We start from the raw sequence: 27,633 nt of genomic DNA on the forward strand, positions 1-27,633 counted from the left end.
GTCAAACTGGATATAGTATCACGAGTTGTACGGTGTGATTGGTGTGGCTGGTATGAGTCTTACCCGGGATTCAAAATCCTTCCTTATTATGTCAGCTCGTCCGGGCACAGTGTCCTAACTGAGGCTTGGAGGAGGGTCATAGTGGGAGGAGCCAGTGCACACCAGGTAGTCATAAATCTTTCTAGAGTGCCCAGCCTCCTTCGGAGCCCGCTATTCCCCATGGTCCTTACGGAGTTCCCAGCATCCACTACGGACTACAAGAAATAGAATTACCGGTGAGTAAATTCTTATTTTTTGTTAGGTTTTCTATTTTCAGGGAGCCTGCTGGCAACAGACTCCCTGCATCGAGGGACTGAGGAGAGAGAAACAGACCCACTTCTCTGAGTTCAGGGCTCTGTTTCTTAGGCTACTGGACACCATTAGCTCCAGAGGGATCGGTACGCAGGTCTCACCCTCGCCGTCTGTTCCAGAGCTGCGCCGCCGTCCTCCTCGCAGAGCCGGAAGAAAGAAGCCGGGTGAGTATGTGAGGAAAAGACCCATCTGAGGCGGCAGAAGACACTTGAATCTTCACTGAGGTAACGCACAGCACTGCAGCTGTGCGCCATTGCTCCCCTTCACCTCACACTCTCCGGTCACTGTAAGGGCGCAGGGGGGTGCGCCCTGGGCAGCAATATAAACCTCTTATGGCACAGATGTATGTATACATGTATAGCTGGGCACTGTACATGTATAAAAAGAGCCCCCGCCATGTATTGAAAAAATTGAGCGGGACAGAAGCCCGCCGCCGAGGGGGCGGGGCTTCTCCCTTAGTACTCACCAGCGCCATTTTTTCTCCACAGCTCCACTGAGAGGAAGCTCCCCGGGCTCTCCCCTGCTTGACACACTGTGACAGAGGGTTTTAAAGTAGAGGGGGCACATAATTGGCGCAGATACATAAAACAGCGCTGCTGGGTTAACATTACTTTACTGTGTTATTCCTGGGTCATATAGCGCTGGGTTGTGTGCTGGCATACACTCTCTCTCTCTCTCTCTCTCTCTCTCTCTCTCTCTCTCTCTCTCTCTCTCTCTCTCTCTCTCTCTCTCTCTCTCTCTCTCTCTCTCTCTCTCTCTCTCTCTCTCTCTCTCTCTCTCTCTCTCTCTCCAAAGGGCCTGGTGGGGAACCTGTCTTCAGAAAAGAGCTTCCCTGTGTTTGTGTGGTGTGTCGGTACGTGTGTGTCGACATGTCTGCGGTTGAGGGCTCACCTAAGGAGGGGGGGGGAGTTTATGAATGTTAGGTCTCCGTCGGCGGTGCCGACGCCGGACTGGATGGGTATGTGGAACGTTTTAAGTGCAAATGTTAATTTATTGCACAAAAGGCTAGACAAAGCCGAAGCTGGGGCACAGTCAGGGAGTCATCCCATACCTGTCCCTATGTCGCCGGGACCTTCGAGGTCTCAGAAGCGCCCACTATCCCAAATAGTTGACACCGATACCGACACGGATTCAGACTCCAGAGTCAATTACGATGATACAAAATTACAGCCAAAGGTGGCTAAAGGTATTCGATATATGATTATCGCAATAAAAGATGTGTTGCATATCACTGAGGAACCCCCTGTCTCTGACCCGAGGGCACACTTGTATAAAGGAAAGAAACCTGAGGTCTCCTTTCCCTCCTCACATGAGCTAAACGAAGTATGTGAAAAAGCATGGGAAACTCCAGACAAAAAACTGCACATTCCCAAAAGGATCCTAACAGCGTATCCTTTCCCGTCGCAGGACAGGATACGGTGGGAATCCTCCCCTAGGGTGGACAAGGCCTTGACGCGCTTATCAAAAAAGATAGCGCTTCGATCCCAAGATACGGCTACCCTTAAGGATCCTGCTGACCGCAAGCAGGAGGTTACCCTGAAGTCCATTTACACACATTCTGGTACGTTACTCAGACCGGCTATTGCGTCGGCCTGGGTTTGTAGTGCTGTAGCAGCTTGGACAGATTCCTTATCAACGGATATTGAGACTCTTGATAAGGATACCATTTTATTGACCCTAGGGCATATAAAAGATGCGGTCTTGTATATGAGGGATGCTCAAAGAGACATTAGTTTACTGGGTTCCAGGATAAACGCTATGTCTATTTCTGCTAGGCGTGTCTTATGGACCCGACAGTGGACTGGTGATGCTGACTCCAAGAGACATATGGAGTTGTTGCCTTACAAGGGTGAGGAATTGTTTGGAGAGGGGCTCTCGGACCTCGTCTCCACGGCTACAGCAGGTAAATCAAATTTTTTGCCATATATTCCCTCACAATCTAAGAAAGCGCCTCATTATCAAATGCAGTCCTTTTGTTCCAATAAAAGCAAGAGAGCACGTGGATCGTCCTTTCTTGCGAGAGGTAAGGGCAGAGGGAAAAAGCTGCATAACACAGCTAGTTCCCAGGAACAGAAGTCCTCCCCGGCCTCTGCAAAATCCACCGCATGACGCTGGGGCTCCCCTGAGGGAGTCTGCTCCGGTGGGGGCACGTCTTCGACTGTTTAGCCACGTCTGGGTCCACTCACAGGTGGATCCCTGGGCAATAGAAATAGTTTCCCAGGGTTACAAGCTGGAATTCGAAGAAGTGCCTCCTCGCCGGTTTTTCAAATCGGCCCTACCGAAACAACCCCTGGAGAGGGAGATAGTATTACATGCGATTCCCAAGTGGTGGTAGAGGTTCCCCTACTTCAAAGAGGGCAGGGGTACTACTCAACTCTGTTTGTGGTTCCGAAACCGGACGGTTCGGTCAGACCCATTTTAAATTTAAAATCCCTGAACCTTTACTTAAAACAGTTCAAGATGGAATCGCTCAGGGCAGTCATCGCCAGCCTAGTAGGGGGAGATTTTTTGGTATCTCTGGACATAAAGGATGCATACCTGCAGATCCCCATATATCCTCCTCCTCAGGCGTACCTGAGATTTGCGGTACAGGATTGTCATTACCAATTTCAGACGTTGCCGTTTGGGATTTTCACCAAGGTAATGGCGGAAATGATGGTGCTCCTGCGCAAGCAGGGTGTCACGATTATTCCGTACTTGGACGATCTCCTCATAAAAGCGAGATCACGGGAGAAGTTGCTGAACAGCGTATCACTTTCACTGAATGTGTTACAGCGACACGGCTGGATTCTCAATATTCCAAAGTCGCAGCTGAATCCTACAACTCGTCTGCCCTTCTTGGGCATGATTCTGGACACCGACCAGAAAAGGGTTTTTCTTCCGACGGAAAAAGTGCGGGAACTCCTGACTCTAGTCATGAACCTGTTGAAACCAAAACAAGTGTTAGTACATCATTGCACTCAAGTTCTGGGAAAGATGGTGGCAACATACGAAGCCATTCCATGCAAGGACCTTCCAATGGGACCTATTGGACAAATGGTCCGGGTCGCATCTGCAATTGCATCAGCGGATCACCCTGTCCCCCAGAGCCAGAGTATCTCTCCTGTGGTGGCTAAACAGTGCTCACCTTCTAGAGGGCCGCAGGTTCGGCATTCAGGACTGGATCCTGGTGACCATGGACGCGAGCCTCTGAGGTTGGGGAGCAGTCACACAGGGAAGAAATTTCCAAGGTCTTTGGTCCAGTCAAGAGACTTGTCTTCACATCAACATCCTGGAACTAAGGGCCATCTGCAACGCCCTACGTCAAGCGGAGATCTTACTTCACAATCGACCAGTTCTGATCCAGTCAGACAACATCACCGCAGTAGCGCATTTAAACCGCCAAGGTGGCACAAGGAGCAGAGTGGCAATGGCGGTAGCCACCAGAATTCTTCGCTTGGCGGAGAATCATGTAAGCGCTCTGTCAGCAGTGTTCATTCCGGGAGTGGACAACTGGGAAGCAGACTTCCTCAGCAGACACGATCTGCATCCGGGAGAGTGGGGACTTCATCGGGAAGTCTTCGCGCAGATTGCAAGTCGGTGGGGACTACCCCAAATAGACATGATGGCATCCCATCTCAACAAAAAGCTACAAAGGTATTGCGCCAGGTCAAGAGACCCTCAGGCGGTAGCTGTGGACGCCCTAGTGACACCGTGGGTGTTCCAGTCGGTATATGTGTTTCCTCCTCTTCCTTTCATACCCAAGGTGTTGAGGATAATAAGACAAAGAGGAGTGAGAACATTTCTCATTGTTCCAGATTGTCCACGAAGGACCTGGTATCCGTATCTGCAAGAAATGCTCACAGAAGATCCGTGGCCTCTTCCTCTAAGGCAGGACCTGTTACAACAAGGTCCCTGTCTGTTCCAAGACTTACCGTGGCTGCGTTTGACGGCATGGCGGTTGAACGCCGTATCCTAGCGGAAAAAGGTATTCCGGATGAGGTCATTCCTACGCTGATAAAGGCTAGGAAGGAAGTGACGTCTAAACATGATCACCGAATATGGCGAAAATGTTTATTGGTTTGAGGACAGGGGACAAAGAGTAGGGGTCCCCCGTATTTTTTTACACCAGCATCGGGCTCCACTAGCTGGACAGATAATGCCACAGCCGGGGGTCACTTTTATACAGCGCCCTGCGGCCGTGGCATTAAATATCCAACTAGTCACCCCTGGCTGGGGTACCCTGGGGGGGTGGGGACCCCTTCAATCAAGGGGTCCCCCCCAGCCACCCAAGGGCCAGGGGTGAAGCCCGAGGCTGTCCCCCCCCCCCCCCCCCCCCCCCCCCCCCCCCATCCAAAAGCTGCGGATGGGGGGCTGATAGCCTTGAGAAAATGTCAAGAATATTGTTTTTCCAGTAGTACTACAAGTCCCAGCAAGCCTCCCCCGCAAGCTGGTACTTGGAGAACCACAAGTACCAGCATGCGGGAGAAAAACGGGCCCGCTGGTACCTGTAGTACTACTGGGGAAAAAAATACCCAAATAAAAACAGGAGACACACACCTTGAGAGTAAAACTTTTTCACACCTGCCGACACACACATACTTACCTATGTTGACCCGTCGACTGCCACGTCTCCTGATCCGACGAACCGGGGTACCTGTGAATAAAATTATACTCACCTCATTCCAGTGTCCAGAGATAAATCCTCGTACTTGGCAAAAAAAAACAAAACGAACACCCGACCAAGCCGGACTGAAAGGGGTCCCATTTTTACACATGGGACCCCTTTCCCCGAATGCAGAGACCCCCCCCCCCCCCCGTGACAGCTGTCACAGAAAGGTCTCTTAAGCCAATCAGCGAGCGCAACGTCTTTGCACTGTGCTGATTGGCTGCGTGTCTGAGCTGTCAGACAGCGCATCGCAAAGCCTCTCCGTTATATTCAATGGTGGGAACTTTGCGATTAGCGGTGAGGTCAGCGGCTGACCGCGGGTAACCCCACCGCTGACGGCAAAGTTCCCACCATTAAAAGTAATGGAGGGAGCTGTGCAATGCGCTGTCTGAGGTCAGACGCGCATACAGCCAATCAGGTGAGCGCCACAAAGTAGCGCTACCTGATTGGCTGAAGGGACCTCTGTGACAGGAGTCACGTGGGGTCCCGGCATTCGGGGAAATGGGTCCCATGTGTAAACATGGGACCCCTTTCAGTCCGCTGGTCCGGTTGTTCGTTTTATTTTTTTGCCAAGTACGAGGATTTATCTCTGGACACTGGATTGAGGTGAGTATAATTTTATTCACGGGTACCCCGGATCGTCGGATCAGGAGACGTGGCAGTCGACGGGCCAACATAGGTAAGTATGTGTGTGTCGGCAGGTGTGAAATAAAGTTTTACTCTCAAGGTGTGCGTCTCCTGTTTTTATTTGGGTATTTTTTCCCAGTAGTACTACAGGTACCAGCGGGCCCATTTTTCTCCCGCATGCTGGTACTTGTGGTTCTCCAAGTACCAGCTTGCGGGGGAGGCTTGCTGGGATTTGTAGTACTACTGGAAAAAAACAATATTCTTGACATTTTCTCAAGGCTATCAGCCCCCCATCCGCAGCCCTTAGATGGGGGGGGACAGCCTCGGGCTTCACCCCTGGCCCTTTGGTGGCTGGGGGGGGGACCCCTTGATTGAAGGGGTCCCCACTCCCCCAGGGTACCCCGGCCAGGGGTGACTAGTTGGATATTTAATGCCACGGCCGCAGGGCGCTGTATAAAAGTGACCCCCGGCTGTGGCATTATCTGTCCAGCCCGATGCTGGTGTAAAAAATACGGGGGACCCCTACTCTTTTTGTCCCCCGTATTTTTTGCACCAGGCGCAGAGCCCGGTGCTAGTTTTAAAAATACGGGGGATCCCCTGGCCATTTTCCCCCCGGATTTTTAGAACCAGGACCAGCTCGAAGAGCCCGAGGCTGGTTATGCTTTGGAGGGGGGACCCCACGCAATTTTTTTTTTCCGGGTTTTTTACCGGTTTTTCCCGGTTTTTAAAAATCGCGGCAAAATCCGTCAAATCGGACGTTTTTCGACAGCGGGACTGTCGAATCCGTTTTTTATTGAATATGGTGAATTTCGGCACCCACTTGGCAAAAATCGACGGTCGAATTGTGTCGAATTAAAAAACGGGCGAAAAATTGCCGCGATTCGCCGCTAATTGCATATACCCCTGTGTCTCTGTGGCATACTTGGGGAACTGTGTCTGACACTTCCCTGTGTGTGTGTGTGTGTGTGTGTGTGTTTACTATCTCAGATAGCCATGTCTAGAGACTCTGTGTCATATGCTGCAGAAGACGTTTCCTCTCAGGAGGGATCCATTCCATGTACACAGGATTGTAATGCTTTGTCTCAGATACCTATTGTTGAAGCCTATGGCAGTTTGATCAGGCTCTGTCCCTATTCCTGCAGAATCCTCTAGCATGTTCCCACAGAAACGTGCACTTGCCCAAATTATGCAAGATGACACGGATACCGATTCTGATACTGCAGACAATGTTGGGGACGTGCTGAGGGGGGCAGCATCCCTTGCAAAGGGGGTGCAGCTCATGACGAGTCCATTAGAGATGTGTTTAAACATTAATGACACTACAACTAAGCAGGTTGAGGAGGCTTACTTCACTAATAAGAAAGCCCCGCTAACCTTTCCCGCATCTAAAGAATTAAGTGCTATTTTTTGAAAAATCCTGGGAAAACCCGGAGAAAAAATTCCAGATCCCAAAAAGAGTTCTGGTTGTTTTTCACTTCCCTGAGGAAGATAAGCAAAAATGGGAAAACCCACCAATTGTTGACGCATCTGTCTCCAGACTGTATAAAAAGGTGGTTTTACCTGTCCCTGGTTCTATCGCATTTAAAAAAACGGCTGATCGTAAGGTTGACACTACGCTCAAATCCATATACACTGCTCAGGAGTGGCCTTAAGGCCCACTATTGCCTGTGCATGGATTTCTAAAGCCATAGTAAAGTGGAGGCACATTTACTGGAGGATTTGGATGCAATGGATAGAAGTGACATTGAATTGTTTTTACGTAACATACAGGATTCTGCGGGGTTCATGGTGGAATCCATGAAAGACCTGGGTACGCTGACTGCACGGATATCCTCCATGTCGGTACCAGCTCGCAGGGGACTCTGGTTACGCCAATAATCTGCAGACGCGGAATCCAGGAGAAGTGTGGAGAACCTACCCTACACAGGTCAGGCTCTATTTGGGGAAGCGTTTGATGCGTGGATTTCCACGGCTACCGCGGGTAAATCACCTTTCCTTCCCTCTGCTACTACTTCTACGAAGAAACGGTTTTCTTCAGCTGTGCAGCAGTCCTTTCGGACCGCTAAGACAAAAAAGGCCATGCCTTCTACCACCTTCTTTTAGAGGTGGTCGGGCAAAATCCAAAAAGCCTGCACCCACAGGCTCCGAGTACCAGAGACCTGCTTCTGGTTCCTCAAAATCCTCAGCATGACGGTGGACCTCAAAGCCTGGAGGACGGGCTGGTGGGTGTGAGACTCAGACATTTCAGCCACGTCTGGGTGTCATCCGGCCTGGATCCCTGGGTACAGGATATTGTGTCCCAGGGGTACAGACTGGAGTTTCAAGAACTCCCGCCTCACCGATTCTTCAAATCAGGCTTGCCAGCTTTGCTGACAGACAGGGCGATCCTACAGGAAGCCATCCTAGAAATTGGTAAAAATCACAGGTCATTGTCCCAGTTCCACCTCCTATGCAAAACAAGGGTTATAATTCAAACCTTTTCATGGTACCGAAACCGGATGGTTCGGTCAGACCAATTTTGAACTTGAAATCGTTGAACCCTTACCTGAGGGTGTTCAAATTCAAAATGGAGTCTCTCAGAGCAGTGATTTCATGTCTGGACGAGGGAGAGTTTCTGGTATCCCTGCATATCAAGGATGCGTACCTCCACATTCCGATTTGCCCGCCTCACCAGGCTTATCTCAGATTTGCACTGTTGGACAGTCACTCTCAATTCCAGGCACTACCATTCGGCCTCTCCACAGCACCGAGGGTGTTCATCAAGGTGATGGCAGAAATTATGGTACTCCTCCGCAAACAGGGAGTGAACATAATCCCATATCTGGACGATCTGCTGATAAAGGCATAGTCCAGGAAGAGGTTTATTGCAGTCTCTTGTTCTCGCGACTCCTCTGCTCAGGGAACACTGTTGGCTCCTGAATTTTCCAAAATCACATTTGGAGCTGACCAGGAGGTTGTCTTTTCTGGGAATGATCCTCGACACAAGTGCAGAGGGTGTGTCTTCCGGGGGGAAAAGCGGTGGTGATACAAACAATGGTCCGGAATGTCCTGAGGCCAGCCCGGATTTTGGCTCACCAGTGCATTCGCCTTCTGGAGAAGATGGTGGCCTCTTACAAGGCTCTACAGTTCGGAAGGTTTCATTCTCGGCCCTTCCAACTGGATCTCCTGGACAAGTGGTCGGGATCTCATCTACACATGCACCAGAGAATACGTCTGTCGCCAAAAGCCAGGATTTCACTCCTCTGGTGGCTACAACTACCTCGCCTTCTGGGGGGCCGCAGGTTCGGGATTCAGGACTGGATCCTTCTAACCACGGATGCAAGTCTCCGGGACTGGGGAACAGTCACTCAGGGGGAAGCCTTCCAAGGAAGGTGGTCAAGCCTGGAATCCAGCCTACAAATAAACATTCGGGAGCTAAGAGCCGTCTACAACTATCTTCTCCAAGCGGCCCATCTTCGACGACCTTCTCCAAGCGGCCCATCTTCTGCGAGATTGTCCGACTGCACTTGAACGGCTCAATGTAACGACAGCGGCTTACATAAACTGACAGGGCGCAAAGAAGAGCAGAGCTGCAATGTCAGAGGTAACAAGAATCATCCTCAGGGTAGGGAAACACGCGTTGGCGCTGTCAGCAATCTTCATTCCGGGAGTAGACAACTGGGAAGCAGACACGATCTCCATCCAGGAAAGTGGGGACTCCATCCGGAGGTGTTCACGGAGGTAACAGATCTTTGGGGTGTACCTCAAATAGACATGATGGCCTCTCGTCTCAACAAGAAGCTTCTGCGGTATTGTTCCAGGTTGAGGGACCCGCAAGCCGGTGGACGCCCTAGTGACTCCGTGGATGTTCCAGTCGATGTACGTGTTTCCTCCACTTCCAATCATTCTAAGAGTTCTAAAACTCATAAGGAGAACAAGAGTTCAGGCGACCCTCATTGCTCCGAACTGGCTAAGAAGGGCTTGGTACGCAGATCTTCTGGATCTACTGCTAGAAGAGCCGAGGCCACTTCCTCTTCGGGAGGACCTGCTGCAGCAGGGGCCTTTCGCTTATGAAGACTTACCGCGGCTACATTTGACGGCATGGAGGTTGAACGCCAGATATTAGCTTGGAAGGGCATTCTGAACAAGGTTTTTCCTACCCTGATACAGGCTAGGAAAAGAGTAACGTCTAAACATTACCATCGTATTTGGGAAAAATATGTATCTTGGTGCGAGTCCAAGAAGTTTCCTATGGTGGAGTTTCAACTGGGATGGTTTCTCCTCTTCCTGCAAGCAGGTGTGGATATGGGCCTGAGCTTGGAATCTGTAAAGGTCCAGATTTTCGGCCCTATCCATTTTCTTCAAGAAACAGTTGGCTTCCTTCCCGGAGGTTCAGACTTTTTTGAAAGGGGTTCTGCACATCCATCCTCCCTTTGTGCCGCCTACGGCATCATGGGATCTTAACGTGGTGTTGCAGTTTCTCCAATCGGATTGGTTCGAGCCTCTACAGGAGGTTGAGGTCAAGTTTCTCACATGGAAATCTGTCACTTTGTTGGCCTTAGCTTCTGCTAGACGTGTGTCGGAGTTGGGGGCTTTGTCTTGTAAGAGCCCCTATTTGATCTTCCATGAAGATAGAGCTCTGCTCCGGACACGTCGGCAGTTCCTTCCGAAGGTTGTGTCGGCATTTCATATCAACCAACCTATTGTGCCAGTTGCTACTAAAGTCCTTGGATGTCGTAAGGGCTCTGTAAATCTATGTGAAGAGGACTACTCGTCACAGAAAATCGGACTCTGTTTGTCCTGTATGATCCCAAGAAACTTGGGTGTCCTGCTTCTGAGCAGGCGATCTCTCGCTGGATCAGGTTCACTATCCAGCATGCATATTCTATGGCAGGATTGCCGTGTTCTACATCTGTTAAGGCCCACTCTACTCGTAAAGTGGGTTCTTCCTGGGCGGCTGCCCAGGGTGTCTCGGCTTTACATCTTTGACGAGCGGCTACTTGGTCGGGGTCGAACACGTTTGCAAAGTTCTACAAGTTTGATACCTTGGCTGCTGAGGACCTGAAGTTTGGTCAATATGTTCTGCAGGAGCCTCCGCGCTCTCCCTCCCGTTCTGGGAGCTTTGGTACATCCCCGTGGTACTAATGTGGACCCCAGCATCCTCTAGGACGTAAGAGAAAATAGGATTTTAATTACCTACAGGTAAAACCTTTTCTCGTAGTCCGTAGAGGATGCTGGGTGCTCGCCCAGCGCTTCGTTTTCCTGCAGTGGTTACTTAGTTCAGTACTGCTTAGTTCTTGGTTTAGTACTGTTTTGTTACTTGGTTAAGTAATGTTGTTCAGACGTTGCTGATGTTTCAAGCTAGTTAGCTTGACGTGCCTTGTGTGTGAGAGCTGGTGTGAATCTCGCCACTATCTATGTTAAATCCTTCTCTCAAAGTTGTCCGTCTCCTCGGGCACAGTTTCTAGACTGTCTGGTAGGAGGGGCATAGAGGGAGGAGCCAGCCCCCACACAAACTCTTAAAGTGCCAATGGCTCCTGGTGGACCCGTCTATACCCCATGGTACTAAGGTGGACCCCAGCATCCTCTACGGACTACGAAAAAAGGATTTACCGGTAGGTAATTAAAATCCTATTTATTATTTAATCCCTCCATTAATGCTGCCACAGAATGACTCCAATGTCTGATGGGATCGTTATCAGGCTTGTGGAAAATGTGGTCTCTCTATAGTGGTAATCTTGGAATTGTATTCAATAATCATTGCGATATTTATTTGCATTACAAATAAATTAGATATCAGCTTGGAACTAATAGTACTGCCTTGCATGATGCCACTACCCGAAGCAATGGCCCAGACGTGTCAGCCTGGATGGCAGACTTAGTAAAGTTGTGGTGTATGGGATTACTTGTTACATTGACACTACTGCATTGCTAACATTTTGTTTGTTATGGTGATTGGATGCCTGCCTACCAACATGGAGGCAGTATCGTACAAGCAGCGTTCAGTTATCTAATTACGAGCCAGGAACCAAATGATACAATCCCTGGGCCCGTTGCTGCATGCTTGTATTGCCATCTTCATTCTGTAATCCTTATGCACAATTCCACACAGACTGACATCCAAGGCACCATTGATAAAACTCGCTGGAAAGGGCAAGAAGTGATGTCTTTCATGAAGATGTGTAAAGTGCTGCAGCAGAGGAACGCCTCGGACCTCCAGCAGATAAAAGACACCTTTCAGAAGTACGGCTATAAACCCCTCGATGGTGATGCATCAGGTGATTAACTACAGTTTATTTCTCAACCGTTTGCTTTGCCTAGTGAAGAGTACGGTGGTTAAAGGTCCTAATTGGTCAGAATTTGATGGGGAGTTTTATGAAGAAAACTGGTTAGTTTATTCCTAACTAACCAGTTTTCTTCATCACAAGTCTGCTTGAGTGCCGCCTATTTCTACTAAATAAATATATATATATATATATATATATATATATATATATATATATATATATATATATATATATATATACACACACACACACACACACACACACACACACACACACACACACACACACACACACACACGAGTATAAGTCGACCCGAATATAAGCCGAGGCACCTAATTTTACCACAAACACCTGGGAAAACTCATTGACTCGAGTATAAGCCTAGGGTGGGATATGCAGCTCTAGCCGTACACAGCCCTCATAGTGCCAGATATGCCCTCATAGTGCCAGATATGCCCTCATACTGCCAGATATGCACACAGTGCCAGATGTGCCCTCATGCTGCCATATATGCCACACAGTGCCAGATGTGCCCTCATGCTGCCAGATATGCCACACAGTGCCAGATATGCCCTCATGCTGCCAGATATGCCACACATGCTAGATATGCCCTCATGCTGCCAGATATGCCCCACAGTGCCAGATATGCCCTCATGCTGCCAGATGTGCCCCACAGTGCCAGATGTGCCCCACAGTGCCAGATGTGCCCCACAGTGCCAGATGTGCCCCACAGTGCCAGATGTGCCCCACAGTGCCAGATGTGCCCCACAGTGCCAGATGTGCCCCACAGTGCCAGATGTGCCCCACAGTGCCAGATGTGCCCCACAGTGCCAGATGTGCCCCACAGTGCCAGATGTGCCCCACAGTGCCAGATGTGCCCCCAAGCTGCCAGATGTGCCCCCAAGCTGCCAGATGTGCCCCCAAGCTGCCAGATGTGCCCCCAAGCTGCCAGATGTGCCCCCAAGCTGCCAGATGTGCCCCCAAGCTGCCAGATGTGCCCCCAAGCTGCCAGATGTGCCCCCAAGCTGCCAGATGTGCCCCCAAGCTGCCAGATGTGCCCCCAAGCTGCCAGATGTGCCCCCAAGCTGCCAGATGTGCCCTCAAGCTGCCAGATGTGCCCTCAAGCTGCCAGATGTGCCCCACAGTGCTAGATATGCTCCCGCGCTGTCTTCTGAAGGAGGGCACAACACACACACACACACACACACACACACACACACACACACACACACACACACCTCAAAAAAATAAAGGGAACACTAAAATAACACATCCTAGATCTGAATTAATGAAATATTCTTACTAAATACTTTGTTCTTTACATAGTTGAATGTGCTGACAACAAAATCACACCAAAATTATCAATGGAAATCAAATTTATTAACCCATGGAGGTCTGGATTTGGAGTCACACTCGAAATTAAAGTGGAAAAACACACTACAGGCTGATTCAACTTTGATGTAATGTCCTTGTGTGATTTTGTTGTCCGCACATTCAACTTTGCAAAGAACAAAGTATTTAATAAGAATATATCATTCATTCAGATCTAGGATGTGTTATTTTAGTGTTCCCTTTATTTTTTTGAGCAGTGTGTATGTATGTGTGTGTGTGTATGTATGTACATATGTGTGTGTATATATGTGTGTGTATATATGTGTGTATATATATGTATATATATATATATATGTATATATATATATATATATATATATATATAGTAGAGATGTACGGCACTCAGGACTCTGGTAATATGATGAAGCAAGCCCTCATAGCAGTCAACGTTTCAATTTATTCAATTTTCGTCAGGACATAAACGAAAATTTAATAAATTGAAACGTTGACTATGAGGGCTTGCTTCATCATATTACCAGAGTCCTGAGTGCCGTACATCTCTACAGTAGAATCACCCTCTTGCATTTGAGGGTTAAGTAAGGGCACCGGACCAAGCTACTGAACACACCAGAGAGTGCCGGATCATTATATATATATATATATATATATATATATATATATATATATATATATATATATATATATATATATATATATATATATATATATATATATATATATATATATATATAGTGATAACAGGCGGCACTCACAGCTTAGTAGATACTGGTTAATAAACGGCCAGACTCCGTGAAGATAGATCAACGTTTCAATTTATAAAATTTTCGTCAGGATACATATAAATACAAATGAACTCACCTTATATCCCCACCAGCGTGAACATTTCTCCCGCCCGCCGGAGCGCCAGCGCAGGACGCAGAGGCGGGGCGCTATCAGATGACGTAGCGGCTGACAGCCGCTACGTCCACACCAAACCCATCACCATGGTGACAATCTAAACAAGATAAAGCGCTGCAATCAATAGCGGTACTTAGAAATAAAGCCTCCGTATAATGATAAGATACAATCAGATCACATAAAAGCTTATTCATATGTCTTAACAAAGGTTAACCTTTCAGATATAACCACCATGTACAAAACATCACATTAAAGGGATCTCATGAGAGAAACCCACCAGTATTAATGACACTGGTTCCCAAAAAGGGGGGATCATTATAATCATATAATAAATCAAAACAAATGTAGCGATCATATGATGAACAAAAAATGAAAAAAGTATATAAAAAAATGTGAAAAAATAAAGCCACAATTTACAGTAATCAATATTACTGTTACTGATTACTGTAAATTGTGGCTTTATTTTTTCACTTTTTTTATATACTTTTTTCATTTTTTGTTCATCATATGATCGCTACATTTGTTTTGATTTATTATATGATTATAATGATCCCCCCTTTTTGGGAACCAGTGTCATTAATACTGGTGGGTTTCTCTCATGAGATCCCTTTAATGTGATGTTTTGTACATGGTGGTTATATCTGAAAGGTTAACCTTTGTTAAGACATATGAATAAGCTTTTATGTGATCTGATTGTATCTTATTATACGGAGGCTTTATTTCTAAGTACCGCTATTGATTGCAGCGCTTTATCTTGTTTAGATTGTCACCATGGTGATGGGTTTGGTGTGGACGTAGCGGCTGTCAGCCGCTACGTCATCTGATAGCGCCCCGCCTCGGCGTCCTGCGCTGGCGCTCCGGCGGGCGGGAGAAATGTTCACGCTGGTGGGGATATAAGGTGAGTTCATTTGTATTTTCTCTATCGTCCTAGTGGATGCTGGGGTTCCTGAAAGGACCATGGGGAATAGCGGCTCCGCAGGAGACGGGGCACAAAAGTAAAGCTTTCCGATCAGGTGGTGTGCACTGGCTCCTCCCCCTATGACCCTCCTCCAAGCCAGTTAGATTTTTGTGCCCGGCCGAGAAGGGTGCAATCTAGGTGGCTCTCCTAAAGAGCTGCTTAGAAAAGTTTAGCTTAGGTTTTTTATTTTACAGTGAGTCCTGCTGGCAACAGGATCACTGCAACGAGGGACTTAGGGGAGAAGAAGTGAACTCACCTGCGTGCAGGATGGATTGGCTTCTTGGCTACTGGACATCAGCTCCAGAGGGACGATCACAGGTACAGCCTGGATGGTCACCGGAGCCTTGCCGCCGGCCCCCTTGCAGATGCTGAAGTAAGAAGAGGTCCAGAATCGGCGGCAGAAGACTCCTCAGTCTTCTAAAGGTAGCGCACAGCACTGCAGCTGTGCGCCATTTTCCTCTCAGCACACTTCACACGGCAGTCACTGAGGGTGCAGGGCGCTGGGAGGGGGGCAAATGAATACCTATTTTGGCTAAAAATACCTCACATATAGCCTCCGGAGGCTATATGGAGATATTTAACCCCTGCCAGAATCCGTTAAGAGCGGGAGACGAGGCCGCCGAAAAAGGGGCGGGGCCTATCTCCTCAGCACACAGCGCCATTTTCCCTCACAGAAAGGCTGGAGGGAAGGCTCCCAGGCTCTCCCCTGCACTGCACTACAGAAACAGGGTTAAAACAGAGAGGGGGGGCACTAATTTGGCGTTAGAAATATATAAAAAAGATGCTATAAGGGAAAACACTTATATAAGGTTGTCCCTATATAATTATAGCGTTTTTGGTGTGTGCTGGCAAACTCTCCCTCTGTCTCTCCAAAGGGCTAGTGGGTCCTGTCCTCTATCAGAGCATTCCCTGTGTGTGTGCTGTGTGTCGGTACGTGTGTGTCGACATGTAGGAGGACGATGTTGGTGAGGAGGCGGAGCAAATTGCCTGTAATGGTGATGTCACTCTCTAGGGAGTCGACACCGGAATGGATGGCTTATTTAGGGAATTACGTGATAATGTCAACACGCTGCAAGGTCGGTTGACGACATGAGACGGCCGACAAACAATTAGTACCGGTCCAGACGTCTCAAAAACACCGTCAGGGGTTTTTAAAACGCCCGTTTACTTTAGTCGGTCGACACAGACACAGACAGGGACACTGAATCCAGTGTCGACGGTGAATAAACAAACGTATTCCTTATTAGGGCCACACGTTAAAGGCAATGAAGGAGGTGTTACATATTTCTGATACTACAAGTACCACAAAAGAGGGTATTATGTGGGATGTGAAAAAACTACCATAGTTTTTCCTGAATCAGATAAATTAAATGAAGTGTGTGATGATGCGTGGGTTCCCCCCGATAGAAAATTATGGGCGGTATACCCTTTCCCGCCAGAAGTTAGGGCGCGTTGGGAAACACCCCTTAGGGTGGATAAGGCGCTCACACGCTTATCAAAACAAGTGGCGGTACCGTCTATAGATAGGGCCGTCCTCAAGGACCAGCTGACAGGAGGCTGGAAAATATCATAAAAAGTATATACACACATACTGGTGTTATACTGCGACCAGCGATCGCCTCAGCCTGGATGTGCAGAGCTGGGGTGGCTTGGTCGGATTCCCTGACTAAAAATATTGATACCCTTGACAGGGACAGTATTTTATTGACTATAGAGCATTTAAAGGATGCATTTCTATATATGCGAGATGCACAGAGGGATATTTGCACTCTGGCATCAAGAGTAAATGCGATGTCCATAACTGCCAGAAGATGTTATGGACACGACAGTGGTCAGGTGATGCAGATTCCAAACGGCACAAAGGTGTATTGCCGTATAAAGGGGAGGAGTTATTTGGGGTCGGTCCATCGGACCTGGTGGCCACGGCAACTGCTGGAAAATCCACCGTTTTTACCCTAAGTCACATCTCTGCAGAAAAAGACACCGTCTTTTCAGCCTCAGTCCTTTCGTCCCTATAAGATCATATCTGCCCAGGGATAGAGGAAAGGGAAGAAGACTGCAGCAGGCAGCCCATTCCCAGGAACAGAAGCGTTCCACCGCTTCTGACAAGTTCTCAGCATGGCGCTGAGACCGTACAGGACCCCTGGATCCTACAAGTAGTATCCCAGGGGTACAGATTGGAATGTCGAGACGTTTCCCCTTCGCAGGCTCCTGAAGTCTGCTTTACCAAGGTCTCCCTCCGACAAGGAGGCAGTATGGGAAAAAATTCACAAGCTGTATTCCCAGCAGGTGATAATTAAATTACCCCTCCTACTACAAGAAAAGGGGTATTATTCCACACTATATTGTGGTACTGAAGCCAGAGTGAGACTTATTCTAAAAATTTTTTGAACACTTACAAAGGTTCAAATCAAGATGGAGTCACTCAGAGCAGTGATAACGAACCAGGAAGAAGGGGACTATATAGTGTCCCGGGACATCAGGGATACTTACCTCTATGTCCCAAATTTGCCCTTCTCACTAAGGGTACCTCAGGTTCGTAATGCAGAACTGTCACTATCAGTTTCAGACGCTGCCGTTTGGATTGTCCACGGCACCCCGGGTCTTTACCAAGGTAATGGCCGAAATGATGATTCTTCTTCGAAGAAAAGGCGTCTAAATTATCCCTTACTTGGACGATCTCCTGATAAGGGCATAGTCCAGGGAACAGTTGGAGGTCGGAGTAGCACTATCTAGGATACTGCTACAACAGCACGGGTGGATTCTAAATATTCCAAAATCGCAGCTGATCCCGACGACACGTCTGCTGTGCCTAGGGATGATTCTGGACACAGTCCAGAAAAAGGTGTTTCTCCCGGAAGAGAAAGCCAGGGAGTTATCCGAGCTAGTCAGGAACCTCCTAAAAACAGTGCATCATTGCACAAGGGTCCTGGTAAAAATGGTGGCTTCCTACGAAGCAATTCCATTCGGCAGATTTCACGCAAGAACGTTTCAGTGGGATCTGCTGGACAAATGGTCCGGATCGCATCTTCAGATGCATCAGCGGATAACCCTATATCCAAGGACAAGGGTGTCTCTCCTGTGGTGGTTACAGAGTGCTCATCTTCTAGAGGGCCGCAGATTCGGCATTCAGGATTGGATGCTGGTGACCACGGAGCCCAGCCCGAGAGGCTGGGGAGCAGTCACACAAGGAAAAAATTTCCAGGGAGTGTGATCAAGTCTGGAGAGTTTTCTCCACATAAATATACTGGAGCTAAGGGTAAATTTATAATGCTCTAAGCTTAGCAAGACCTCTGCTTCAAGGTCAGCCGGTATTGATCCAGTGGGAAAAACATCACGGCAGTCGCCCACGTAAACAGACAGGGCGACACAAGAAGCAGGAGGGCAATGGCAAAAACTGCAAGGACTTTTCGCTGGGCGGAAAATCATGTGATAGCACTGTCAGCAGTGTTTCATCCCGGGAATGGAAACTGGGAAGCAGACTTCCTCAGCAGGCACGACCTCCACCCGGGAGAGTGGAAACTTCATCGGGAAGTTTTTTCCACATGATTGTAAACCGTTGGGTAATACCAAAGGTGGACATGATGGCGTCCCGTCTGAACAAAAAACGGGACAGGTATTGCGCCAGGTCAAGAGACCCTCAGGCAATAGCTGTGGACGTTCTGGTAACACCGTGGGTGTACCAGTCGGTGTATGTGTTCCCTCCTCTGCTTCTCATACCTAAGGTGCTGAGAATTATAAGACGTAGAGGAGTAAGAACTATACTCATGGCTCCGGATTGGCCAAGAAGGACTTGGTACCCGGAACTTCAAGAGATGCTTACAGAGGTCTTATGGCCTCTGCCGCTAAGAAGGGACTTGCTTCAGCAAGTACCATGTCTGTTCCAAGACTTACCGCAGCTGCGTTTGTCGGCATGGCGGTGGAAAGCCGGATCCTAAGGGAAAAAGGCATTCCGGAAGAGGTCATTCCTACCCTGTTCAAAGCCAGAAAGGAGGTGACCGCACAACATTATCACCACATGTGGCGAAAATATGTTGCGTGGTGTGAGGCCAGGAAGGCCCCACAAAGAAATTTCAACTCGGTCGTTTCCTGCATTTCCTGCAAACAGGAGTGTCTATGGGCCTCAAATTGGGGTCCATTAAGGTTCAAATTTCGGCCCTGTCGATTTTCTTCCAGAAAGAATTGGCTTCAGTTCCTGAAGTCCAGAAGTTTGTCAAGGGAGTATTGCATATACAACCCCCTTTTTGTGCCTCCAGTGGCACTGTGGGATCTCAACGTAGTTCTGGGATTCCTCAAATCACATTGGTTTAAAACCAGTCAAATCTGTGGATTTGAAGCATCTCACATGAAAAGTGACCATGCTCTTGGCCCTGGCCTGGACCAGGCGAGTGTCAAATTGGTGGTTTTTTCTCAAAAAAGCCCATATCTGTTTGTCCATTCGGACAGGGCAGAGCTGCGGACTCGTCCCCAGTTCTCTCCCTAAGGTGGTGTCAGTGTTTCACCTGAACCAGCTTATTGTGGTGCCTTGCACCTACTAGGGACTTGGAGGACTCCAAGTTGCTAGATGTTGTCAGGGCCCTGAAAATATGTTCCAGGACGGCTGGAGTCAGGAAAACTGACTTGCTGTTATCCTGTATGCACCCAACAAACTGGGTGCTCTTGCTTCTAAGCAGACTATTGCTAGTTGGATGTGTAATACAATTCAGCTTGCACATTCTGTGGCAGGCCTGCCACAGCCAAAATATGTAAATGCCCATTCCACAAGGAAGGTGAGCTCATCTTGGGCGGCTGCCCGAGGGGTCTCGGCTTTACAACTTTGCCGAGCAGCTACTTGGTCAGGGGCAAACACGTTTGCTAAATTCTACAAATTTGATACCCTGGCTAAGGAGGACCTGGAGTTCTCTCATTCGGTGCTGCAGAGTCATCCGCACTCTCCCGCCCGTTTGGGAGCTTTGGTATAATCCCCATGGTCCTTTCAGGAACCCCAGCATCCACTAGGACGATAGAGAAAATAAGAATTTACTTACCGATAATTCTATTTCTCGGAGACCGTAGTGGATGCTGGGCGCCCATCCCAAGTGCGGATTATCTGCAATACTTGTACATAGTTACAAAAATCGGGTTATTATTGTTGTGAGCCATCTTTTCAGAGGCTCCGCTGTTATCATACTGTTAACTGGGTTTAGATCACAAGTTGTATGGTGTGATTGGTGTGGCTGGTATGAGTCTTACCCGGGATTCAAAATTCCTCCCTTATTGTGTACGCTCGTCCGGGCACAGTACCTAACTGGCTTGGAGGAGGGTCATAGGGGGAGGAGCCAGTGCACACCACCTGATCGGAAAGCTTTACTTTTGTGCCCTGTCTCCTGCGGAGCCGCTATTCCCCATGGTCCTTTCAGGAACCCCAGCATCCACAACGGACTCCGAGAAATAGAATTATCGGTAAGTAAATTCTTATTTTTTGGTGTGTGCTGGCAAACTCTCCCTCTGTCTCTCCAAAGGGCTAGTGGGTCCTGTCCTCTATCAGAGCATTCCCTGTGTGTGTGCTGTGTCGGTACGTGTGTGTCGACATGTATGAGGACGATGTTGGTGAGGAGGCGGAGCAATTGCCTGTAATGGTGATGTCACTCTCTAGGGAGTCGACACCGGAATGGATGGCTTATTTAGGGAATTACGTGATAATGTCAACACGCTGCAAGGTCGGTTGACGACATGAGACGGCCGACAAACAATTAGTACCGGTCCAGACGTCTCAAAAACACCGTCAGGGGTTTTAAAACGCCCGTTTACCTTAGTCGGTCGACACAGACACAGACACGGACACTGAATCCAGTGTCGACGGTGAATAAACAAACGTATTCCTTATTAGGGCCACACGTTAAGGGCAATGAAGGAGGTGTTACATATTTCTGATACTACAAGTACCACAAAAGAGGGTATTATGTGGGATGTGAAAAAAAAACTACCTGTAGTTTTTCCTGAATCAGATAAATTAAATGAAGTGTGTGATGATGCGTGGGTTCCCCCCGATAGAAAATTATTGGCGGTATACCCTTTCCCGCCAGAAGTTAGGGCGCGTTGGGAAACACCCCTTAGGGTGGATAAGGCGCTCACACGCTTATCAAAACAAGTGGCGGTACCGTCTATAGATAGGGCCGTCCTCAAGGAGCCAGCTGACAGGAGGCTGGAAAATATCATATAAAAGTATATACACACATACTGGTGTTATACTGCGACCAGCGATCGCCTCAGCCTGGATGTGCAGAGCTGGGGTGGCTTGGTCGGATTCCCTGACTAAAAATATTGATACCCTTGACAGGGACAGTATTTTATTGACTATAGAGCATTTAAAGGATGCATTTCTATATATGCGAGATGCACAGAGGGATATTTGCACTCTGGCATCAAGAGTAAGTGCGATGTCCATATCTGCCAGAAGATGTTTATGGACACGACAGTGGTCAGGTGATGCAGATTCCAAACGGCACAAAGGTGTATTGCCGTATAAAGGAAGAGGAGTTATTTGGGGTCGGTCCATCGGACCTGGTGGCCACGGCAACTGCTGGAAAATCCACCGTTTTTACCCTAAGTCACATCTCTGCAGAAAAAGACACCGTCTTTTCAACCTCAGTCCTTTCGTCCCTATAAGAGTCATATTTGCCCAGGGATAGAGGAAAGGGAAGAAGACTGCAGCAGGCAGCCCATTCCCAGGAACAGAAGCCTTCCACCGCTTCTGCCAAGCTCTCAGCATGACGCTGGGACCGTACAGGACCCCTGGATCCTACAAGTAGTATCCCAGGGGTACAGATTGGAATGTCGAAACGTTTCCCCCTCGCAGGCTCCTGAAGTCTGCTTTACCAAGGTATCCCTCCGACAAGGAGGCAGTATGGGAAAAAATTCACAAGCTGTATTCCCAGCAGGTGATAATCAAATTACCCCTCCTACAACAAGGAAAGGGGTATTATTCCACACTATATTGTGGTACTGAAGCCAGAAGGCTGTCACGAACCGGTCTCTCACCTCTGCGGGTTCTGGGGTTCATCCATTGCCAGTGCGGTTGCTTGCGGTGCTGTGCGCCCGTGTGGGGACACGGCGTGATCAATGGCACAGGTGATGCAGAGTCTGGGAACTGTGAGTGCGGGGACCAAATGGCCTAAGGCACTGCGGTGTGTCTGCTGTATAGGAGGTGGCCATGTTGGAGACCAAATAGCTAATACAGAGCACTTGTGAAAACACCTGTGGGCAGGTGTAAGCCAATCCCGTGCTTGTGCTGCCTTTAAGTAGGCTGGGATTATGCTACTCTGAGCCAGTGCTTTGTTGTATCAAAGCTGTGCTCTAGCTCTGAACTCTCTCCGTGCATTCCCGTGGTCCAGATATCGCCTCCGTTCCCAGAGGTCCGTTTGCAGCCTTCACTGCCAAAGATCTACCGGCTCTCCATTGTGCTATCAGTCAATTGCACACCTATTGGAAATACAGGTTGAGTATCCCTTATCCAAAATGCTTGGGACCAGAGGTATTTTGGATATTGGATTTTTCCGTATTTTGGAATAATTGCATACCATAATGAGATATCATGGCAATGGGACCTAAATCTAAGCACAGAATGCATTTATGTTTTATATGCACCTTATACACACAGCCTGAAGGTAATTTTAGCCAATATTTTTTATAACTTTGTGCATTAAACAAAGTGTGTCTACATTCACACAATTCATTTATGTTTCATATACACCTTATATACACAGTCTGAAGGTCATTTAATACAATATTTTTAATAACTGTGAGTATTAAACAAAGTTTGTGTACATTGAGCCATCAGAAAACAAAAGTTTCACTATCTCACTTTCGCTCAAAAAAGTCCGTATTTCGGAATATTCCGTATTTCGGATATTTGGATATGGGATACTCAACCTGTACTTGGATTCCCAGTGTCCTGCATGAGGTTACCTTGTCAGTCTGCCTATCCTACAAAGTCTGCAGGATCTCATTTCCCTCAGCTGTTCGTTTGTTCAACTCTGCATTTAACCCATTCATCGCCTTGTCTTCTACTACAGTTTCACAGTGATCTCCGGAACCCGCAAGTAACCCAATTCAGTACTTTTGCTATGTTGTCTTTACAAGGATAATTCTTCAGTCTCTCAGTTAACTCTCAAAACTCCATTGCAAATCCTTACAGTTATCTCTTCATGTCTGCATTATCCAGTTAATAACATTCTACAGTTCAGCATCAAAGTTTGTTTATATTTGCTATGTTGTCATAACAAGGATAATTCTTCACAGTCTCTCAGTTAACTCTCAAAACTCCATTGCAAATCCTTACAGTTATCTCTTCATGTCTGCATTATCCAGTTAATCACATTCTGCAGTTCTGCATCAAAGCTTGTTTATATTTGGACAATCCAACATTTATTCATCAGCTTGTTTTGCATATGTTTCCATGAACATTTCTTTTATTTATTTTTGAGTTTTCTCTTGCATATTATTCCTGCAATACTTCAGTATAATATGATGATTAACAACTTGTCAGTTAACCCTTTACTGAATTATTATTTTGAATAAATATATGAATCGGAACTTTCTTCGTCCTCCCTGCTTTCTTCATAGCCCAGCACCTACACCTGTGGTTGGTTCCGGGTTAACGGATTCACAAAAACACCCGGACCTGACAGTAAGCACTGGCCACATGGATCCGTTAAGTGACCAATTCGCAGGAGGCGGTGCTACGTCAGATATCCTTTCCCGTCTGGAAAACCAGGAGTCTATATACAGACACAAATAGTGCAGTTTATGCAAACTATGGCAGACCGTTTAGAGACTCTTCATACGGCTATTAAAACGTTCCAAGTCCAGATTCCAACCCTGGATGTCCCAGTTACCACTACAGCTTCTCCTGTGACGCTACCTACGTCCCGCTTGCAGTTACCCTCTCCGAGTAAGTTTGACGGAACCCCAAAACTTTGCAGAGGATTCCTGAATCAATGCGAGATCCAGTTCGAACTGTTGTCCTCCAGTTTCCCATCAGCTCGTTCTAAAGTTGCATATATTATTGCCCTCCTCTCCGGTCAGGCTCTGGAGTGGGCATCACCATTATGGGAGAGAGGTGATCCTATCCTCTCTAATTACAAAGAGTTCGTATCTTCCTTCCGGAGAATCTTTGACGAACCAGGCAGGACCACCTCAGCATCCTTGGAGATTCTCCGTCTACGTCAAGGTTTACGTCCTGTCAGTCAATATATTATTCAGTTTCGCACGTTGTCTTCGGAGTTAAACTGGAATGAGGAGGCCCTGATCGCCGCGTTTTGGAATGGACTTTCAGAGAGAATCAAGGATGATTTAACTATCCGGGATGTGCCAATTAAACTGGATGAATTGATTTCTCTCTGTAACAAATTTGACCTACGTCACAGGGAGCGATGTTTAGAGAAATCCAGGGCAGAGCGATCCAGTCCACGTGATCATCCTAGACCTCGACAAGATTCTTTATCACAGTCTCCAGTAATGACTGAAGAACCTATGCAGATTGGGCGCTCTCGCCTCACAGAGGAGGAACGACTTCGTCGTCGACAGGGTAACCTCTGCATGTACTGTGGGTCCTCCGAACATTTAGTTAAATTCTGCAAACTCCGACCGGAAAACTCTCGCCTCCTAGCTTATTCAAGAGAGGTTAAGCTAGGAGTTACTCTAGAATCACGTTCTGGGAAAGAGCCGACCTTGTCTATTCAATTAGAAGTTCCAAGTTCTACAGTGAAAGTTTCAGCTCTCCTAGATTCCGGGGCAGCCGAGAACTTCATCTCCTCAGCCTTTGTCATGCGGTCTAAAGTTCAAACCATGCCTCTGGAAGCAGCAGTTGCCGTTACAGCAGTGGATGGAAGTCGAATTCCAGATGGTATAATTACTCATCGAACCGTATGTCTCAAGATGAAAGTTGGTGAGCTCCATTCCGAATACCTCTCCTTCTACGTGATTCCCAAAGCCTCTCAAGATGTGATACTTGGTTTACCTTGGCTGCAGAAACATAATCCTCAACTCAATTGGCAAACCATGGAAGTCCTTTCATGGGGTAAATCTTGTACCAAGGACTGTGTAGCTGCAATTGTACCTCTTCGGTCAATTAGCCTTTCCGATCTACCTCCGGTGTATCAATCCCTTGCGGATGTTTCCAGTAAGCAAGCAGCAGACTCTCTACCTCCTCATCGTGAATGGGACTGCCCAGTCGTCCTGGTTCCGGGCAAGACCCCTCCTAGGGGACAAATTCATCCGCTATCCATCCCAGAGACGCGAGCTATCCGGGATTGGTCCACTCCTACAACTCTCAAGGGGATTCAGCGATTTCTTGGCTTTGCTAATTTCTATAGGAGATTCATTAAGAATTATTCTACATTAGCTGCTCCTATCACAGCCCTAACTCGCAAGGGAGCAAATCCTACGAACTGGTCTTCTGAAGCAATCAAAGCCTTCTCTGATTTAAAGCAAGCCTTTGTGTCAGCCCCCATTCTTCGACAGCCTGATTTGAATCGTCCCTTTCTACTAGAGGTGCATGCATCTACAGAAGCAGTAGGAGCTGTGTTGTCACAAGTCTTTGAAGATAAAAAGGTCCATCCCTGCGGATATTTCTCCCGTAAGTTCCTCCCGGCAGAACGTAATTATGCAATCGGTGAGCAAGAGTTACTTGCCATCAAGTTGGCATTTGAGGAGTGGAGATACCTTCTAGAAGGAGCTCAACATCGCATTACAGTTTATACTGATCATAAGAATCTTCTGTATCTGCAGTCAGCTCAGTGTTTGAATCCACGACAAACTCGATGGGCGCTTTTCTTCTCACGATTTGATTTCAAACTCACCTATCGTCCAGGGTCTCAGAACAAAAAGGCAGATGCCCTTTCCCGGTCCTTTGCTTCTTCTGAATTAAATGATGCTACCACGAATCAAGCCATTGTGAATCCTACGTCCTTTTTAATGACTCGAACCTCTCCAGTTCCTCCGCCTGGCAAGACCTTTGTTGCCACAAGTCTCCGAAAACGGCTGCTTACTTGGGCTCACTCCTCTTCCTTCATGGGTCATCATGGGGTTCTAAAGACTCTCGAATTTATTCAACAGTCTTATTGGTGGCCACGTCTCAAAGCCGATGTCCAAGAGTTTATAGCAGCATGTCCTAAATGTGCCCAACATAAGAGTCCAAGAAGTTCTCCACCAGAATTTCATCCATTGCCAGCCCTAGAGGCTCCAGCAGCAGATCAAGAGCTTCAACGTCTATCTAGCATCTGGAGTTGTGTACGTAAGTCCTTGGTCAAAACTTCCACTCGTTATAAATCTTTTGCAGATAGAAAACGTAAAGCTGTACCGAATTACTAAGTGGGAGACCAAGTTTGGATTTCTACGCGCAATCTCAAGTTCAAAGTTCCTTCTAAGAAATTTGCTCTCAGGTTTATTGGTCCATTTCCCATTGTAAAGGTACTCAACCCTGTGTCATACAAAGTCAAATTGCCACCGTCTTTGAGAATTCCTAACGCCTTTCATACATCTTTACTGAAGCCTTTGATTCTCAATAAGTTCCGTACTACCCAGTCCAAATCTCCTAAAGTTCACTCTTTGCAGAATGAGGAATTTGAAGTTAAAGAGATTGTGGACTCACGTTCCCGATATGGTCGTTTACAGTTTCTGGTCGACTGGAAGGGTTACGGCCCGGAGGAGAGATCCTGGGTTTTCGCTGAAGATGTTCATGCTCCAAGACTGGTACAGAAATACTTCTCCAAAGATCCTGACAAGGTTCAAAGGTGTTCGGAGACCACCCGTAGAAGAGGGGGTACTGTCACGAACCGGTCTCTCACCTCTGCGGGTTCTGGGGTTCATCCATTGCCAGTGCGGTTGCTTGCGGTGCTGTGCGCCCGTGTGGGGACACGGCGTGATCAATGGCACAGGTGATGCAGAGTCTGGGAACTGTGAGTGCGGGGACCAAATGGCCTAAGGCACTGCGGTGTGTCTGCTGTATAGGAGGTGGCCATGTTGGAGACCAAATAGCTAATACAGAGCACTTGTGAAAACACCTGTGGGCAGGTGTAAGCCAATCCCGTGCTTGTGCTGCCTTTAAGTAGGCTGGGATTATGCTACTCTGAGCCAGTGCTTTGTTGTATCAAAGCTGTGCTCTAGCTCTGAACTCTCTCCGTGCATTCCTGTGTGATTCCCGTGGTCCAGATATCGCCTCCGTTCCCAGAGGTCCGTTTGCAGCCTTCACTGCCAAAGATCTACCGGCTCTCCATTGTGCTATCAGTCAATTGCACACCTATTGGAAATACTTGGATTCCCAGTGTCCTGCATGAGGTTACCTTGTCAGTCTGCCTATCCTACAAAGTCTGCAGGATCTCATTTCCCTCAGCTGTTCGTTTGTTCAACTCTGCATTTAACCCATTCATCACCTTGTCTTCTACTACAGTTTCACAGTGATCTCCGGAACCCGCAAGTAACCCAATTCAGTACTTTTGCTATGTTGTCTTTACAAGGATAATTCTTCACAGTCTCTCAGTTAACTCTCAAAA

General features: G+C 47.7%; 1 protein-coding gene across 1 annotated transcript in view; it reads left to right on the top strand.

The window, feature by feature from the left end:
- Nucleotides 1-27,633, top strand: part of SKA3 (spindle and kinetochore associated complex subunit 3) — a 186,890-nt gene that overhangs the window by 29,274 nt on the left and 129,983 nt on the right. The window contains exon 4 of the mRNA XM_063951626.1: nt 11,718-11,883. Within this exon, the coding sequence (XP_063807696.1) occupies nt 11,718-11,883 (166 nt within the window). The remainder of the gene's footprint in view (nt 1-11,717; nt 11,884-27,633) is intronic.

The sequence above is a fragment of the Pseudophryne corroboree genome, chromosome 2, assembly GCF_028390025.1.
Source record: "Pseudophryne corroboree isolate aPseCor3 chromosome 2, aPseCor3.hap2, whole genome shotgun sequence".
In the NCBI taxonomy this organism is placed as follows: Eukaryota; Metazoa; Chordata; class Amphibia; order Anura; family Myobatrachidae; genus Pseudophryne; species Pseudophryne corroboree.